At 49.7% G+C, this 16,164-nt stretch overlaps 1 protein-coding gene across 1 annotated transcript in view; it reads right to left on the bottom strand.

Annotated features, from left to right (window-relative positions):
* Positions 1-16,164, bottom strand: part of LOC132578352 (sodium channel protein type 5 subunit alpha-like) — a 111,261-nt gene that overhangs the window by 70,665 nt on the left and 24,432 nt on the right. Inside the window, exons 13-16 of the mRNA XM_060248296.1 lie at positions 15,196-15,325; positions 6,420-6,658; positions 3,452-3,652; positions 258-424 (exon numbers count right to left, since the gene is read on the bottom strand). Of these exons, the coding sequence (XP_060104279.1) occupies positions 258-424; positions 3,452-3,652; positions 6,420-6,658; positions 15,196-15,325 (737 nt within the window). The remainder of the gene's footprint in view (positions 1-257; positions 425-3,451; positions 3,653-6,419; positions 6,659-15,195; positions 15,326-16,164) is intronic.

Genomic DNA, 16,164 nt, shown 5'->3' with positions numbered 1-16,164 from the left:
ATGCAAAGGAGCTCCTGCTAGAATCCCACTCCTGCACGCGCACACACACCAAGTATGCGAAAAACTCACCACTAAGTTCCCAATCACCATGACCAACAAGAAGACAAGCAGGCAGAGAGGCACGTAAGCGATTGTCATGCAATCCCACATTGTCTCGATCCATTCGCCGCATAAAATTCGGAAGATGACGAGGAAGGAGTGGAAAAAATCCATCATGTGCCAACGCGGTTGGTCCCCAGCCGGTTTTATTGCCGTACTTCCGCCTGTAGTGGGTCCCAAAGAGCTGCATTCCAACAACTGCAAAAATGAAGACGATGATGGCCAGGACAAGGGTGAGGTTGCCCAGAGCATCCACAGAGTTCAAAATTATTTTTATAAGGGTGTTTAAGGTCGGCCAGGACTTTGCCAACTTGAAGACTCGCAACTGTTGGGGAAGAAAAGGATCCATCATTAGATGCCAAAAGACATTGGCTCGTCCGTATCGATCCTGCCTGATTTGAAATCCCACTTGACTGTTGCTTCAGGCTCTCCGTTGGGCTGCCCCTTGAAGAGTGCACAGAAATTGTAACATTTGGATGTAGTGACATGTAGGATGCAACTCCTTTGCATATGGTTTAGGACCTGCCTACCTTAGGGACCGTCTCTCCCCACATGTTCCCCAGAGAGTGCTGAGATCGGGGTCTCAGAACCTCCTTACAATCCCTGGGCCAAAGGAGGCCCGTCTGAAAACAACTAGGGACAGGGCCTTTTCGACTGCAGCTCCCTGTTGGTGGAACCCAGCTTCCGGAGGAGGCGAGGGCCCTGCGGAATCTTGGGACAGTTCCGCAGGGCCTGTAAGACAACCCTCTTCCGGCTGGCATATAACTGACCGATACCTGATTATCTGAATTCATGAACATCACCATATTTGAACACTGGAATACTTGAAGAACTGACTTAGGGAAGATGTAGCATGGTATACTGATAAATAAATAAATAAAATACATAAAAACATATTTATCTGAGATTTATATCCCGCCCTTCCACTAGGTGGCTCAGGGCGGCTTACAACATGTAAAACTAACATAAAATATAAAATTAAGCATTAAAATTAACATTACATAATTTATAGTTAAAAATCTAAACATTTGTTATATACATAAAACATTAAAATCATTCAGCGGTCTTAAGTTACGCTCAATTCAAATTCGATGTTCAGTGTTCAGTACTCAGTGCCGGTCAGTTGTGGGCAGCCGGAAGAGGGCTGTCTTACAGGCCCTGCGGAATTGGGTAAGGTCCCGCAGGGCCCTTACCTCTTCCGGCAGCTGGTTCCACCAAGATGGAGCCATTACGGAGAAGGCCCTGTCCCTTGTAGCTTTCAAACGGGCTTCTTTTATTTTAATTGTATTAACTATTTATTTTATTTTATTGTATTAACTATTAATGTATTTTAAGCTGATTCGTTGTTAGAGTTTTATGTTGTAAGCCGCCCTGAGCCCACTTCGGTGGGTAGAGCGGGATACAAATCGAATGAAATAAAATAAATAAATAAATAAATTAGGCCACATCCCTGGATGCAGCCAATCCCTCAAAAGCTGAGAGGGCTCCTTTTGTGTGGACTAATATGCAAAGGAGCTCCTGCTGGAATTCCACCCCTGCACACGCACATACGCAAAGTAACTGAAAACTCACCACTAATCCCAATCACCATGACCAACACGAAGACAAGTAGGCGGAGAGGCACTGTAAGCTCCATGAGGACTGGCTACATTAGGGGCGTGGCCCAATATGCAAAGGAGTTCCTGCGACAAAAAAAAGCCCCTAGCTATCCCCTTTCTATGTGCCCTAAAAGAATAGCCTCATTAGTGCGCTCTGGCACTTCTCTTTAATTTACCCCAAACCTCTTAAACGCAAGCTGAACTAGGTGTCTGGATGCCAGGACATTAGACACGGATCTTCATCTGGGCCTGACAATCGCATTCAGAATGGCCTTTTGGACTTGCAATGCAATCCTGTACAGAGTTATGCTCGTCTGACCTCACTGAAGAAGAAGAAGAAGGACAGGAGATTTATACCCCCGCCCTTCTCTCTGAATCAGAGACTCAGAGTGGCTTATAATCTCCTATATCTTCTCCCCCCACAACAGACACTCTGTGAGGTAGGTGGGGCTGAGAGAGAGAGAGAGAGAAGCTGCCCTTTCAAGGACAACTCTTGCAAGAGCTATGGCTAACCCAAGGCCATTCAGGAGCTGCAAGTGGAGGAGTGGGGAATCAAACCCGGTTCTCCCAGATAAGAGTCCACATGCTTAACCACTATGGCTGACCCAAGGCCATTCCAGCAGCTGCAAGTGGAGGAGCGGGGAATCAAACCCGGTTTTCTCAGATAAGAGTCCACACATTTAACCACTACACCAAACTGCTCTCATTGAAATCAATGAGCTTACACCAGAATACCCCCAAACACCTCTGCATAGAATTGCAGTATTAGAAAATTCCTTTCAAAACTTTGCAAGCTATGAATGTGTTAAGACTCCTGTCACAAGGAAAGGCAAGACGAGTAGTAAAGAACGCACCAGGCATGACTCAAAACTAAAATCACTTTAGCACTAATGTCTGCTAACTGCCACCTCCTTTCCCAGAAGGTCACTTGCTTAAAATAAGGTTCCCAGCCTCCAGGCAGAAGCTGGAGGTCTCCCAGAATTACACATGATCTCCAGACAGCAGAGATCAGTTTCCTTGAAGAAAATGGCTGCCGTGGATGGTGAGCTCCATGGCTCTATACACATTCATAGCTTGGCAAAGTTTTGAAAGGAATTTTCTAATCCTGCAATTCTATGCAGAGGTGTTTGGGGGTATTCTGGTGTAAGCTCATTGATTTCAATGAGAGCCAGTCCTGGTATAGAGCCATGGAGCTCACCCTCCACGGCAGCCATTTTCTTCAAGGAAACTGATCTCTGCTGTCCCTCCCTTTCCCAAACATGCTCTCACCCCCTGATCTCCAGGAATTTCACAACCCAAAGTTGGCAGCCCTGTTAAAAGGCACAGTAGCATATAAACAATCTGACATAAAACCTCAACTATTATCAGGGCTTTTTTTGTAGCAGGAACTTCTTTGCATATTAGGCCACACAGCCCTGAGGTAGCCAATCCTCCAAGAGCTTACAGGGGTCTTAGTACAGGGCCTCCTGTAAACTCCGGGAGGATTGGCTACTTCAGGGAGTGTGTGGCCTAATGGAGTTCCTGCTACAAAAAAGGCCTTGCAATGCAGGGTTGGCCTGGAAGACATTAGGACTTCCTGGCTACAGTTTCCTCTCTCTGAAACAACTTCCTCATGTCGGGGCCTCTGCGGATTAACAAGGCCATTCCTTCCAAATGCTTGTAATTGATAAAGACGGTTCTCATCGTCTGCTGTGTACGGGAAAGCCTGCCTTGCATCCCCAGCGAATAGACATAAAAAAGAACGAAAGAATTACCAGCCTCAGTGACCGCAGGACCGTTAGGCTTCCTTTCCCCCTACTTTTTCCTTGGGTAGTTTCTTTGGGAATGAGCAATTCCACCAAGCTCAGGAAGACGATCACACTGTCAAAGATATTTGACCGCTGCTGAAAATAGTAATAAGGATCCATCGCAATGATTTTCAGGACCATTTCTGCCGTAAAAATCCCTGCAAAAACCTGCAAAAACGGAAGCAGGGATGTCAAATTAGTTTTCCAGATTAGAGTCCATGGCTCTCAACCACCGCACCAAGCTGGAGCCGGAAAGGTCATTTGTTCCAGGCAGTGGTGAAATTCTAGCAGAAGCTCCTTTGCATATTAGGCCACACACCCCTGATGTAGCCAATCCTCCAAGAGCTTACAAAAAAGAGCCTTGTAAGCTCTCAGAGGTTTTGCTACATCAGGGGTGTGTGGCCTAGGCTTCCCAACCCCCCCGCCCTGGCAGGGGACCCCCAAAATTGCATCCTCCTCCCCCGCTCTCAAAAAATCTGGGGGCGGGGGGGGGGAGAACATACCTTTAGGCATCATGTTGTAGAGCTTCTGATCCATTTTAAAATGTGTCCCTTTAAGGCTGCACAGGAAACAGGAAGGGCTTTATGGGAAAGTGACAGTTTCCATGGAGAACAGCCCCTCCCTTTCTTTTCCTGTGGAGCCTTGCTTTTGTTTCCTCAGCAAGCACATTCTGCTGGAAGAAGACCAAGTACGGTAAGTGTTTGTGAGTGTGAGAGAGAGAGAGGGAGGGGGCAGGGAGGGAGGAATCCCTGGTATGGAAGCCCTCCCCCCCCTTTAGAAAGCGTGGGGGGGAGGGAAATGTCTACTAGGCAGTCTATTATTCCCTATGGAGAACGATTCCCATAGGGAATAATAGGGAATTGATCTGTGGGTATTGGGGGCTCTGGGGGGGCTATTTTTTTAGGTAGAGGCACCAGATTTTTAGTATAGCATCTAGTGCCTCTCCCCAAAATGCCCCCCAAGTTTCAAAACGATTGGACCAGAGGGTCCAATTCTATGAGCCCCAAAAGATGGTGCCCCTATTCTTAATTATTTCCTATGGAAGAAAGGCATTTAAAAAGATGTGCTGTCCCTTTATATGTGATGGCCAGAACTCCCTTGGAGTTCAATTATGCTCGTCACATCCTTGTTCCTGGCTCCACCCCCAAAGTCTCCTGGCTCCGTCCCCAAAGTCCCCAGATTTTTCTTTAATTGGACTTGGCAACCCTAGTGTGGCCTAATATGCAAAGGAGCTCCTGCTGGAATTCCACCCCTGGTCCAAACCCCTTCTCTTCACAGAGAACCTCAAGTCTGAGTGGCCGTGCTATGTCTAACATAAACTGTGATGCTACAAGAATATTTTTTTCCCCAGAACAGATAAGCTTGCACAGAAGGAAGCTGGAAAATCACTTGTTAAATAAAAATGAATGCTTATTACAAATTATTGCATTGCATTTTTTTTGTGTTAAAGTGCTATTAATTTGTTAAGTTTAACATCTAAGATATACTAAAATTTGTGTAACCCTACTCTCTAAAAATAGCGCTCCCTCTAAGCTGCAGTATCTTGTGAGCAAAAATTCTACTTTGTGAGCTACTAGTATTAAAGTTGTGAGCTACTGGCATTAAAGTTGTGAGCTACTGATTAAATTAGTGTGGTCTGGGGTCATCCTTCCTGAGCTTAGACAAAAATGTGTGACCTGTAGGCTTAAAATCTGTGAGCTAACTCACACTAATTCAGCTTAGAGGGAACACTGGTGCCAAGGGGCTTACCACGTGTGACGGACTCAGGCCCTTAGCCTGAGTAGCTGAGAAACAGGCTTGCAGCGATTGACTGGAACGTTGCCCAAGCAACGGAAAAGTATCCTTTGGAAGTTTGCTCAGCAGAAAATCACCTTAGGATTTTTAGTCTTAGCCAGGGGGTCTTCGAGAGAAGTCTTCAGAATACCAATCTGAAGTGAAGACAGTGGGCTTAGGCCGGGCAGTTGTAAAACCAACTGGACAAGGGGCTGAGAGTGGCCAAAGTGGCTAAGCTCCTTGTGGCAGACAGAGTTGAGTGGACTCTGTCTGGAAAAGGAAGTTTTCAGACGGTTTGAAACTCTCTGAGGGAGATTTTGCCAGCACATCAGGCAATCTCCAAGTACAAACTAGATCCTACAATTACACACTGAGGGGAGAACTGGATTCTGGGGGTCAGCAGAGGTACCCAAGACTCAGACCAGAGGACTAGCTGTGGGGCTGAGATGCATTGGTATTGAGGGGTGCGAGTCCTGGAAGATAGCTAGTGTGGAAGGGTCTGTGAGGGAGAATACTGACACCAGTCTGGAGTTCTCTATGTGTGTGTGAAGGGTGATTGAAGTTTGTTATTTATATGATTTGGCACTGCCGAAGCTAGGGCTTAAACAACTGAAGGAACAGCATTCTGAGTGGCCAGAAGGCACAGCCTGTGTGAAGTAGAATCCAGTGGGATTCTGAAACTTGCCTGGCTTATTGTTTATTTTAAGGATCTTCTGCCAAAGTCTTGTTATATTTTTACCTCAGCCTGGAAAAGTCTCTACTCTCTGTAATTATTTTATTCTGCCAACCAGCTGCCAAATGATTTGCTTTTTAATCTTGAACAGGTATAATCAATATTATTTCATCCCCCCCCCCCCTTGCCTTTTGTTACCTAATAAATATTTTGTGGCTTTTGCCTTTAAAACCATCTGGTGCCAATTATTAAGAGACAGAATTTCTGTGAGTCTGACTGAGGGACTGAGGGAAGATGACCGGGGAGAAATTTAAAGTGGTCGCCCTCCTGACCGGCTCCCTCACAACATGTATGGGGAAAACTTCTGCAGCCTGGTTGTAACTTCTGCATCGCTCACTCTTGGAGGAACCATGGCTCCAATGATACAGAAATACACAAATATGTATCAAAGGCTGATGTATGATATCTCATTGGCCAAAATTCTCTTACCGTGTTGCCCGTTGAGAGCATGGTCTTGAAACCAGTGGTCATTCGATAGTGCTCTAGGGCCATGAAAAGTGTATTCACCACAATGCAAAGGGTGACCACGAGGTCAGTAAAAGGATCCGAAACAAACGCGTTCACTTTCGTCTTGATTTTCACCCACAGTGGGCAACAGTTCCAAATGAGGTATTTGCGGGCAAGATCATTCAAGAAGGGCGGGCACTTCCGTTTGGATTCTTCAAGTTCTGACCAACAAAAAAAATAAATTGAGTTATCTTCTTATACACAAAACAAACATTATGGAAACGAGGGCCTGATCTAATCAAAGTTATGTCATTTTTAAAGTCCAGTGAGTTTCAAGGGAAGAGATTTAATGTAGCAGTGAGATTTCCAGCCTTATTCTAGAGCATAATATATCATTCAAAACCTCACCGGTTGAATTATCACTCTCACACAAAAAGTGTGTAAACAAACATTTAGTGCACTATCTATCTATCTATCTATCTATCTATCTATCTATCTATCTATCTATCTATCTATCTATCTATCTATCTATCTATCTATCTATCTATCTCTGGGGTGATGTTGTTTTCACGTTTTTACAGCAGACTATCTATCTATCTATCTATCTATCTATCTATCTATCTATCTATCTATCTATCTATCTATCTATCTATCTATCTATCTATCTATCTATCTATCTATCTATCTATCTATCTATCTATCTCTGGGGTGATGTTGTTTTCACGTTTTTACAGCAGACTATCTATCTATCTATCTATCTATCTATCTATCTATCTATCTATCTATCTATCTATCTATCTATCATCTATTTATTTATTTATTTATTTATGTATTTATTTATATTAGTATATTTCTATTCTGCCCATTCCCCATAGGGCTCAGGGCGGAGTACAACATGTGATAAAACAATAAAATACAATAAAAACATTTTTAAAACAGACAACTCAACAGCACTTAGAGAAGTTTACCATGACATCACATATTGCCCAGCCTGGCCATCTCACATCATGATATCTCATAGAGATAGCAGGTGATAACCAATTTTGTAACACAGGTGACAGTGCCGATAGGGGAGGCCAACCAGATCAAGAAGAGACGCCCGCAGCCTCAACTAAAAGCCTGACAGAACAGCTCCGTTTTACAGGCCCTACGGAAGGCTAATAAGCCAGGTAGGGCCCAGATCTCTGTAGGGAGCTGATTCACCCAGGTCGGGGCCAGGACTGAAAAAGCCCTGGCCCTAGTTGAGGCAAGGTGGGCGTCTTTTGGGCCGGGGATGGCCAACAGATGTTGGGAGGCCGAACATAAAGACCTCCTGAGCATATATGGAAGTCCATACTGTGAGCAAGAGACCCCTAATTTCAGTTATATATGGACATATCGTCCAGCATTTTATATTACTTATATTGTTATTTGTACTGCTAAATCTGTTTTATGCCAATAAAGGCTTGTTGTTGTTATATACGGACATCGTAATCACCCGTTTGGTTGCCAGGGTGCCTGGAGATTCAACTCACACACATCTGCTGTGAAACATGGGTTTTATCTACCATTTTATAAGAGACTTATGTGAATACTAACATCCTCCGAGTTACAACAGCACTCTATATCTCTGGAAGAGTGCTAGCCAGAAGTACAGATGGGTTTCCAGCCGCTCCGTGCGTGCACCATCTCGGCCGTTGCAGTGGGAGAAGTAGTGTCGCCAAAAACTGTCTGGGCAAGCGGTTTCCAGCCTTGACCATGAAAGCCGTTTGGTAGGCTAACATCATCAGCGACTATCTTCCTGCAGTGCCAGACTTCATGACAGAGAAGCGAGAGGCTCATGTACTCAACAGCTGTTACATCAAGCTCAGCTTAGGAGTGGACCCTGCCAGACCGCCCAAGTCTTTGTCAAACGGAACTTCAGACAATGGACGGTGCTAGCCAGAAGAGCAGAAGAGGAAGACCTGCTTCACCTAGGGCCAAAGTTCTTTGTATAAATCGGGTGTCACCTTAGGTACCAATTTGGCTCTCTATTGTCACCTTTAGATAAGTTTGGATAGCTTGTTTAATCACCTCCACCCATGCCATGCCCTGACTGTCATTCTGGAGCCTCCCGTTTTCCTGAGGTAATACACCATGTGGTACAGCATCATGTCCCATCTGACCCAGTGTCATAATCCCCTGGACCTCCTACCCCTTAAATATAACCTTATAACCTCTGACCCAACTCCTCACACGTGTGCATCTGACCGTACCCCTACTGTAGAGTATCGGACTCAGCGCAAGCGCCGCGCGACCTGAGGGCGCACTCAGGTCGCCGTGCGCTGCGCGGGAAAGCCCCGCCAATCCAGACCAAGGGCGGGAAGTTTAACTGGCCAGGATTGGGCTGGCCAGCGAAGGGGATGTTCCGGGATGCATGTATAAATTAGCGGACCCGGCCGCGTCTGTCCAGTTCTGTAATGTACCAGCGAATAAAGAATAAGCTTCCACCACGACTCGTCTCCCAGTACATTACACTGGCGACGAGGATGGGATCTAGCTAGGTCCAGCCGCCCGAGGGGAACCAGACCTGGCCGGAGACGAGGAAGGTGGGGACCGCAGGACCGCACAGCCCGCCGCCACCATGGCGAACCCGAGTGTAACGACGGGCCATCTTGCGGAATTCAACCCGGAGCACCCCGAGAGATGGGAGACCTATACGGAACGAGTCGCGTGCTACCTGCGGGCGAACCTGATCGACGACGACGACCGAAAGAGAGACGTCCTGCTGAGCGTCTGTGGAGAAGAAACTTTCGAGATCGCACGCGGTCTCTCCGCTCCGGCGAAGCTGACCGAGAGGACCTACGGAGAGGTCGTGAGGCTCCTCACGGGCCACTTTTCGCCCCAACCGTCCATCGTCGCCCGCCGGTTCCTCTTCCACAAGAGGGACCAGAAGGTGGGGGAGACAGCGGCGGTCTACCTGGCGGCCCTTCGGCAGATCGCCGGAAACTGCAGTTTCGATAAGAGGGATGAAGCCCTGAGGGACCGATTTGTCTGGGGCCTCCGGGACGAGCGACTGCAGCAGAAGCTCTTCGCAAAAGAGGAGCTCACCCTACAACAAGCCTTCAACGAGGCGACGGCGTTCGAAAGGGCCACCAAGGCGTACGGCCAGCCACGTGGGGAGGCAGTCCACCAGGGAGAAACGGAGCCGGAGGACCGAGTAGAGGAAGAAGCGTTCCAGCTCCGGCGGCCTCAAAGAGCGGACACACGGGCCCCCGCGAGACAACGAGCGACGGAGAGGGCCACCGCCACCACCGGTTCCCGGTGCGCCAGCTGCGGCGACCCCCACGAGCGGAGGGACTGCCCGTACCGAAACCTGGACTGCCGCAGCTGCGGAAAGACAGGCCACATCGCCCGGGCTTGCCGGGCCAAGAACAGCCGCCGCCAACCGTCAGCGCATCACGACTCCATGGACACACACACGACGGCATCCACCAGTCTGCAGGTATTGAGCTTGCCCCTCTCGGCCCCAGACAAGGTCAAAATGTCAGTCCTAATCGAGGGCGCCCCCTGCATCATGGAAATAGACTCGGGGTCCTCCATCTCTATCATTTCGGAGGAAACCCTCAAGAGACTATGTCCCAGCCGCCGCCTCCAAACGAGGCCAGTGGACTTCGTACTGAGGGATTTTCAGAAGAACCCAGTACACATCGTGGGGTGGGCCCGGGTGCATGTAGAAAGAGGGGGTTTTAAGGGGCCCCTAGACATCCTAGTGGTCAAGCGCCAACTGACCACACTCCTCGGGTTGGCTTGGTTCAAACCACTGGGGATCCAGCTGGTGGGAGTGGACCACGTGCAGACCAGCCATTTCGACGGGGTCTGCCGGGAGTTCCCAGAGGTTTTCGACGGGTCCTTGGGGAGCTACAAGGGCCCGCCCATCACCCTACCGATCGACCCTATGGTCAGGCCCATAAGGCTCAAAGCGAGGCGCGTTCCGTTCGCCCTCAAACAAAAAATAGAGGCAGAGCTGGACCGCCTCACAGCCCAGGGCGTCCTAGAGCCGGTAACGTATGCAGAATGGGAGACCCCCATAGTAACGCCGGTCAAGCCCAACGGGGAAGTAAGGATCTGCGCTGACTACAAGTGCACGATAAATAAGGCACTGCAAGACAACCCCTATCCAGTCCCGGTAGTCAGCCATGTCCTGGCAGCACTAGCCGGGGCGAGGGTTTTTGGGAAGCTGGACTTAGCACAAGCATACCAGCAACTGCCGGTCGACGCTAAGACAGCGGAGGCACAGACGATAGTGACCCACAGGGGTGCGTTCAGGGTTAAACGGCTGCAGTTCGGGGTTAGCGTAGCTCCGGGGATATTCCAGAGCATAATGGACTCTCTTCTCAAAGGGATCCCCGGAGTTCAACCCTTCTTTGACGACGTTTTAATTGCCGCCCCCACCGATGGAGAGTTCGGCTGCCGCCTGCGAGAGGTCCTCAGACGGTTCCAAGCGGCGGGGCTGAAAGTCAAAAAGGAGAAATGTTTGTTGGGAGTTCCGCGGGTGGAGTTCCTGGGGTTCGCCGTGGACGCGGCTGGAATTCACCCAACGGCAGACAAGACCAGGGCCATAGTTCAAGCCCCTGCCCCCAAATGCAAAGCAGAACTACAGAGTTTTTTAGGTTTATTGAACTTTTACCACGCATTCTTGCCCCACAAGGCCGCCGTGGCGGAGCCGTTACACCGTTTGTTAGATAAACAAGCCCCGTGGGTCTGGGGTAAAAACCAAGCAGCGGCGTTCCAGGCGGTGAAAGACCTCCTGGTCTCTAACGCGGTACTTCATCACTACGATGAAAACTTACCCCTGATCCTGGCTTGCGACGCCTCTCCCTACGGTGTGGGAGCGGTCTTAGGGCACCAACTCCCGGGCGGGGGGGAGGTGCCAATCGCTTACTACTCCAGGACTCTGTCCCCGGCAGAGAGGAACTACGCCCAGATCGATAAGGAGGCCCTGGCGATCGTGGCGGGGGTGCATAAGTTCAACGACTACCTCTACGGTAGGCGCTTCACCATCGCTACTGACCACAAGCCGCTCCTCGGCCTCCTAGCCCCCGATCGTCAGACCCCCCAAATTCTGTCTCAAAGGGTTTTAAGGTGGAACCTGTTCCTGAATTCTTACACGTATACGCTGATACACCGCCCCGGTAAAGCGATGGGTCACGCTGACGCCCTCAGCCGCCTCCCGCTACCCGCGACGGACCCAGATCCCGCCCCGGCACACGGAGTGATGCTCATAGAGTCGCTCCCCGAGCGCCCCCTGCACGCGAGCGAGGTGGCTCGGGCAACCGGGAGAGACCGCGTCCTCGCACGGGTCAGGGACTGGGTGGGAAGGGGGTGGCCCTCGGGCAAAGCGGAAGAAGCCTTCCGGCCGTTCGCGGCCAGGAAGGACGAGCTATCGACACACAAGGGGTGCATACTCTGGGGTAGCAGGGTGGTGGTCCCCCCCCCCTTGCGCAGGCAGGTATTAGAGGATCTCCACGAGACCCACCCGGGCATCGTGAGAATGAAAGCCCTGGCACGGAGCTACGTGTGGTGGCCAGGCATGGATGAGGAAATAGAAGGGTGGGTAAGAAGGTGCCAACCATGCCAGGAGTCCAGACCCAACCCGCCGTCCGCCCCGACCCACAGGTGGGAATCGAACGGGCGGCCATGGTCCCGCCTCCATGTGGATTTCGCGGGGCCGCATCAGGGCCAGATCTTCTTTATACTGGTGGACGCATACACGAAATGGTTGGAGGTAATCCCGGTGGCCTCGACCTCCACCGCAGCAGCAGTCCGGGCGCTCAGAAGGGTCCTCTGCACACACGGGATCCCCGACACACTAGTAACGGACAACGGCACGGCATTCACCTCCCGGGAATTCCGGGAGTTCACCGACAGATACCTTATAAGGCACATAAGGTCCGCCCCATTCCATCCAGCCACCAACGGCCAGGCGGAGAGGATGGTGCGGACCACCAAGGAAGCCCTGGGACGTATAGTACAAGGGGAATGGGACTACCGCCTCTCAGCCTTCCTGTTCCACAACAGGATCACCCCAAACCCCATAACCGGTTTCAGCCCCGCAGAACTGCTCATGGGGAGGAAACTGACCACTCGTTTAGATAGGCTACACCCGGACAGGGCGCCAGAGGTCCGCGGGACCCCCGAGGTCAGGGAGGCAGTGAGAGGGTTCTTCCCGGGCGATCCAGTGTATGCGAAAAACTTTTCAAGCGGCCCCGAGTGGTTAGCGGGAAGGGTTTTGAGGGTGACAGGCTCCCGGTCCTACGAGGTAACCACCGCCGGAGGCCAGGTGCTGAGACGGCACATCGACCAGCTGCGCCGCCGCACCCCACCCGAGGAGTCAGCAGAGGGAGAAAGCAGGGAACCGCCGGTCACGGTACCGCCAGAAGAGGCGCCGCCAATACAGGAGCTACCAACGTATGATGCCCCCGGAGCCGCGGAACCAGAACCGGAGCCAGTACCCGACGCGGGCGGGCAACAGCCAGAAACGGCGCCTCCCACATCGGGATCGGGCCCCCTACCGACGGCAACCCCGAGGAGATCAACACGGGAGCGCCGAACACCAGGGTACCTAAAGGACTATGTCGTTTAAACTAGGAGGGGAGGAGTGTAGAGTATCGGACTCAGCGCAAGCGCCGCGCGACCTGAGGGCGCACTCAGGTCGCCGTGCGCTGCGCGGGAAAGCCCCGCCAATCCAGACCAAGGGCGGGAAGTTTAACTGGCCAGGATTGGGCTGGCCAGCGAAGGGGATGTTCCGGGATGCATGTATAAATTAGCGGACCCGGCCGCGTCTGTCCAGTTCTGTAATGTACCAGCGAATAAAGAATAAGCTTCCACCACGACTCGTCTCCCAGTACATTACACCTACCCTGCTGTTTAGATACACCCCCGATACCTGATCAGTTGAGGGCCATCTCCCCCATTCCCGCTTTCGTCGCCATTGGAGCCTTCCTCGAAGACTACGATAGGTAATTATCACCCTGTTTGTTTCCCCTCGTGTTTACCTCTGTCTATTTTAACTCTGTTCTTATTAGACTGTATGACTGTTGTGTGATTTTATGCTCTTGTGTGTTTTGCCTGTACTTTATAATAAACCCCATTGATTATTTGAACAAATCTCTTTGTTATTGGGTAATTTCCAAAGCTGACACCTTCTGTATATATAGATTCTCAAGATCTCACTGTGCCTTAATTGCCCACATGCTAAATTCCCCAAGCTCCTGTTTTTAGGGCAATCGGTTTAACAATACAGCAAAATAATAAGTCCATACAGCAAAATAATAGAACAAACGCTCTCACAGTGCTCCCCCAGTCTGTTTTCCTAAAGTGCATCTCAGAGGCACTGCCTTCAGCTGCTTCTCACAGTCTGGAATCTGGGTGAAGACAGGGGTGTCGTTCTGCACAGACCGTATTTCCTGGATTTCCTACAGTTTCGTTGGTTTAACCCTTCATCAGTCTTCTCTCAATGCTGTTTTAACTGGAGCGACAGTACAATGAAACTTTACAGTACAGTAAAATTTTCTCCGGGCTTGGGTGCTGTGCACAAGTGACTGGCGGAAGAACCTTTGCACTGCGATATGCCTCTCTGAAGAAGGGAGGGACGGTGGCTCAGTGGTAGAGCATCTGCTTGGGAAGCAGAAGGTCCCAGGTTCAATCCCTGGCATCTCCAAAAAAGGGTTCAGGCAAACAGGTGTGAAAAACCTCAGCTTGAGGCCCTGGAGAGCCGCTGCCAGTCTGAGTAGACAATACTGACTTTGATGGACCAAGGGTCTGATTCAGTATAAGGCAGCTTCATATGTTCATATGTTCAAGTGTTTTCCCAGAAACAGAAGTAAAGGCGCATTCCTGTCAGAGGCTTATATCATACCCACTTCAGCTTTGGGTGCAAAAAGTTCATTTATGAACACTGGAAGCCATGAATTTGGATGATTAACAAAAATGTGGAAACTATAGGAACCTTTTTCTGCATGGCCATATTAGGAGCACCAGCACTTTAATTCAGCCCGTCGGAGCGGGTGAATCGTTGTGAGTTTAAAAAGTCAGAAATGGACGCCTTTAAATGAACTTGAATGAATAAGATTGTTGTTTTGGGTTATTTACTATTGAAATTGTAGGGTGTTTGCAATTAATTTGCAATATTTGAGATATTAGTATTGTTTTGCTTTAAGCATTTGCTAAATGGTTATTAAGCTTTTGGATTTCTTTCATTACCGTTTTCACAGTTGGTTGTTTTGTCTTTGCCCACCTGGGAATTGACAGCCCTAAAACAGACACTCCTACGACTAAGCTCTGCTCACGACCTGAGTTCGATCCCCGGCGGAAGCTGGGTTTTCAGGTAGCCGGCTCGAGGTTGACTCAGCCTTCCATCCTTCCAAGGTCGGTCAAACGAGTACCCAGCTTGCTGGGGGGAAAGTGTAGATGATTGGGGAAGGCAATGGCAAACCTCCCCGTCAAAAGTCTGCCGTGGAAACGTTGTGAAAGCAACGTCACCCCAGAGTCGGAAACGACTGGTACTTGCACAGGGGACGACTAAGAAAAGAGGGAAGATTGAAGGCCCTCTTCCTCTCTCACAGTGCTCACCTTCCTGCAAGAGGAATCGGCACTTTGACCAATAAGTCTCCCAACGGTACGTGTGACTGAGAGCTGGGTCAGGGGGCCTCCCACTCAGTTCACATCACATGTATCGTTTAGCTCGATCCTCCGTATATCAAGCGTCTCTGAATATGCAACATAAGAGCAGCTCTACCTTCCAGCGCGCTGGTAATGACGCTGACCGCGCTCGCTGCCCTTTCTCTCTGGAGCGGCTGATTATAGTGGTCCACTGATAGACGGTGGGACTGGAGTATCTTGTTGGCTTCATCGTATGAAGGAGTCGGCTGATGGAAGGAAACAATATAGTTATGGGAGGTCTCACACTTTCCTTTTTTACAAGCATGGCTGCTAATGCAATGGCAAATGCTGAAGACAAGACAAACCCTGATTCTCTAAGCTTCCTATAACCAGGAGTGGAATTCTAGCAGGAGCTCCTTTGCATATTAGGCCACACACCTCTGATGTAGCCAATCCTCCAAGAGCTTACAAAAAACAGCCTTGTAAGCTCTTGGAGGACTGGCTACATCAGTGGGGTGTGGCCTAATATGCAAAGGAGCACCTGCTAGAATTCTACCCCTGCTTAAAACATTTAATCAAATGTTTTATTTTATCAGCTTTTTAATGACTTTTATGTGTAGGGTATGAGCTTCTTTGAGTCACCTCTTCAGATACAGTGGCAACGTGAGCCCATCTGCCCATGTATCTTGGAGAGTGGGGTGATTTCAGATGCTCCATGACAATAACAGGCAAATGACAATGGCGGATGAATCATCATAGCAGGTATGATTGGATTAGGTGTGAGATATGCAGGCATGGGAGAAATCAGCCTTGATGATGAGACAGGAAACCTAGGTCTCGATTCAGTCCAGGAGGGTGCATTGTTTTAAGTTGCAATTCAGCAGTCTCTCTTTCTAATCTCCCTTTGAAATGTCTCTAATGTCTATAGCGGCCCCGTGGCACAGAGTGGTAAAGCAGCAGTACTACAGTACTGTGGTCTGAACTCTCTGCTCATGACCTGAGCAGAGCTGGATTCAGGTAGCCGGCCCAAGGTTGACTCAGCCTTCCATCCTTCCGAGGTTGGTCAAATGAGTACCTAGCTTGATGTGGGGGGAAGTGTAAAAGA

The sequence above is a fragment of the Heteronotia binoei genome, chromosome 10 (assembly GCF_032191835.1).
Source record: "Heteronotia binoei isolate CCM8104 ecotype False Entrance Well chromosome 10, APGP_CSIRO_Hbin_v1, whole genome shotgun sequence".
Classification (NCBI taxonomy): domain Eukaryota; kingdom Metazoa; phylum Chordata; class Lepidosauria; order Squamata; family Gekkonidae; genus Heteronotia; species Heteronotia binoei.
The sequence above is the reverse complement of the archived record's forward strand: the minus strand, read 5'-3'. Positions and strand labels throughout refer to the sequence as shown.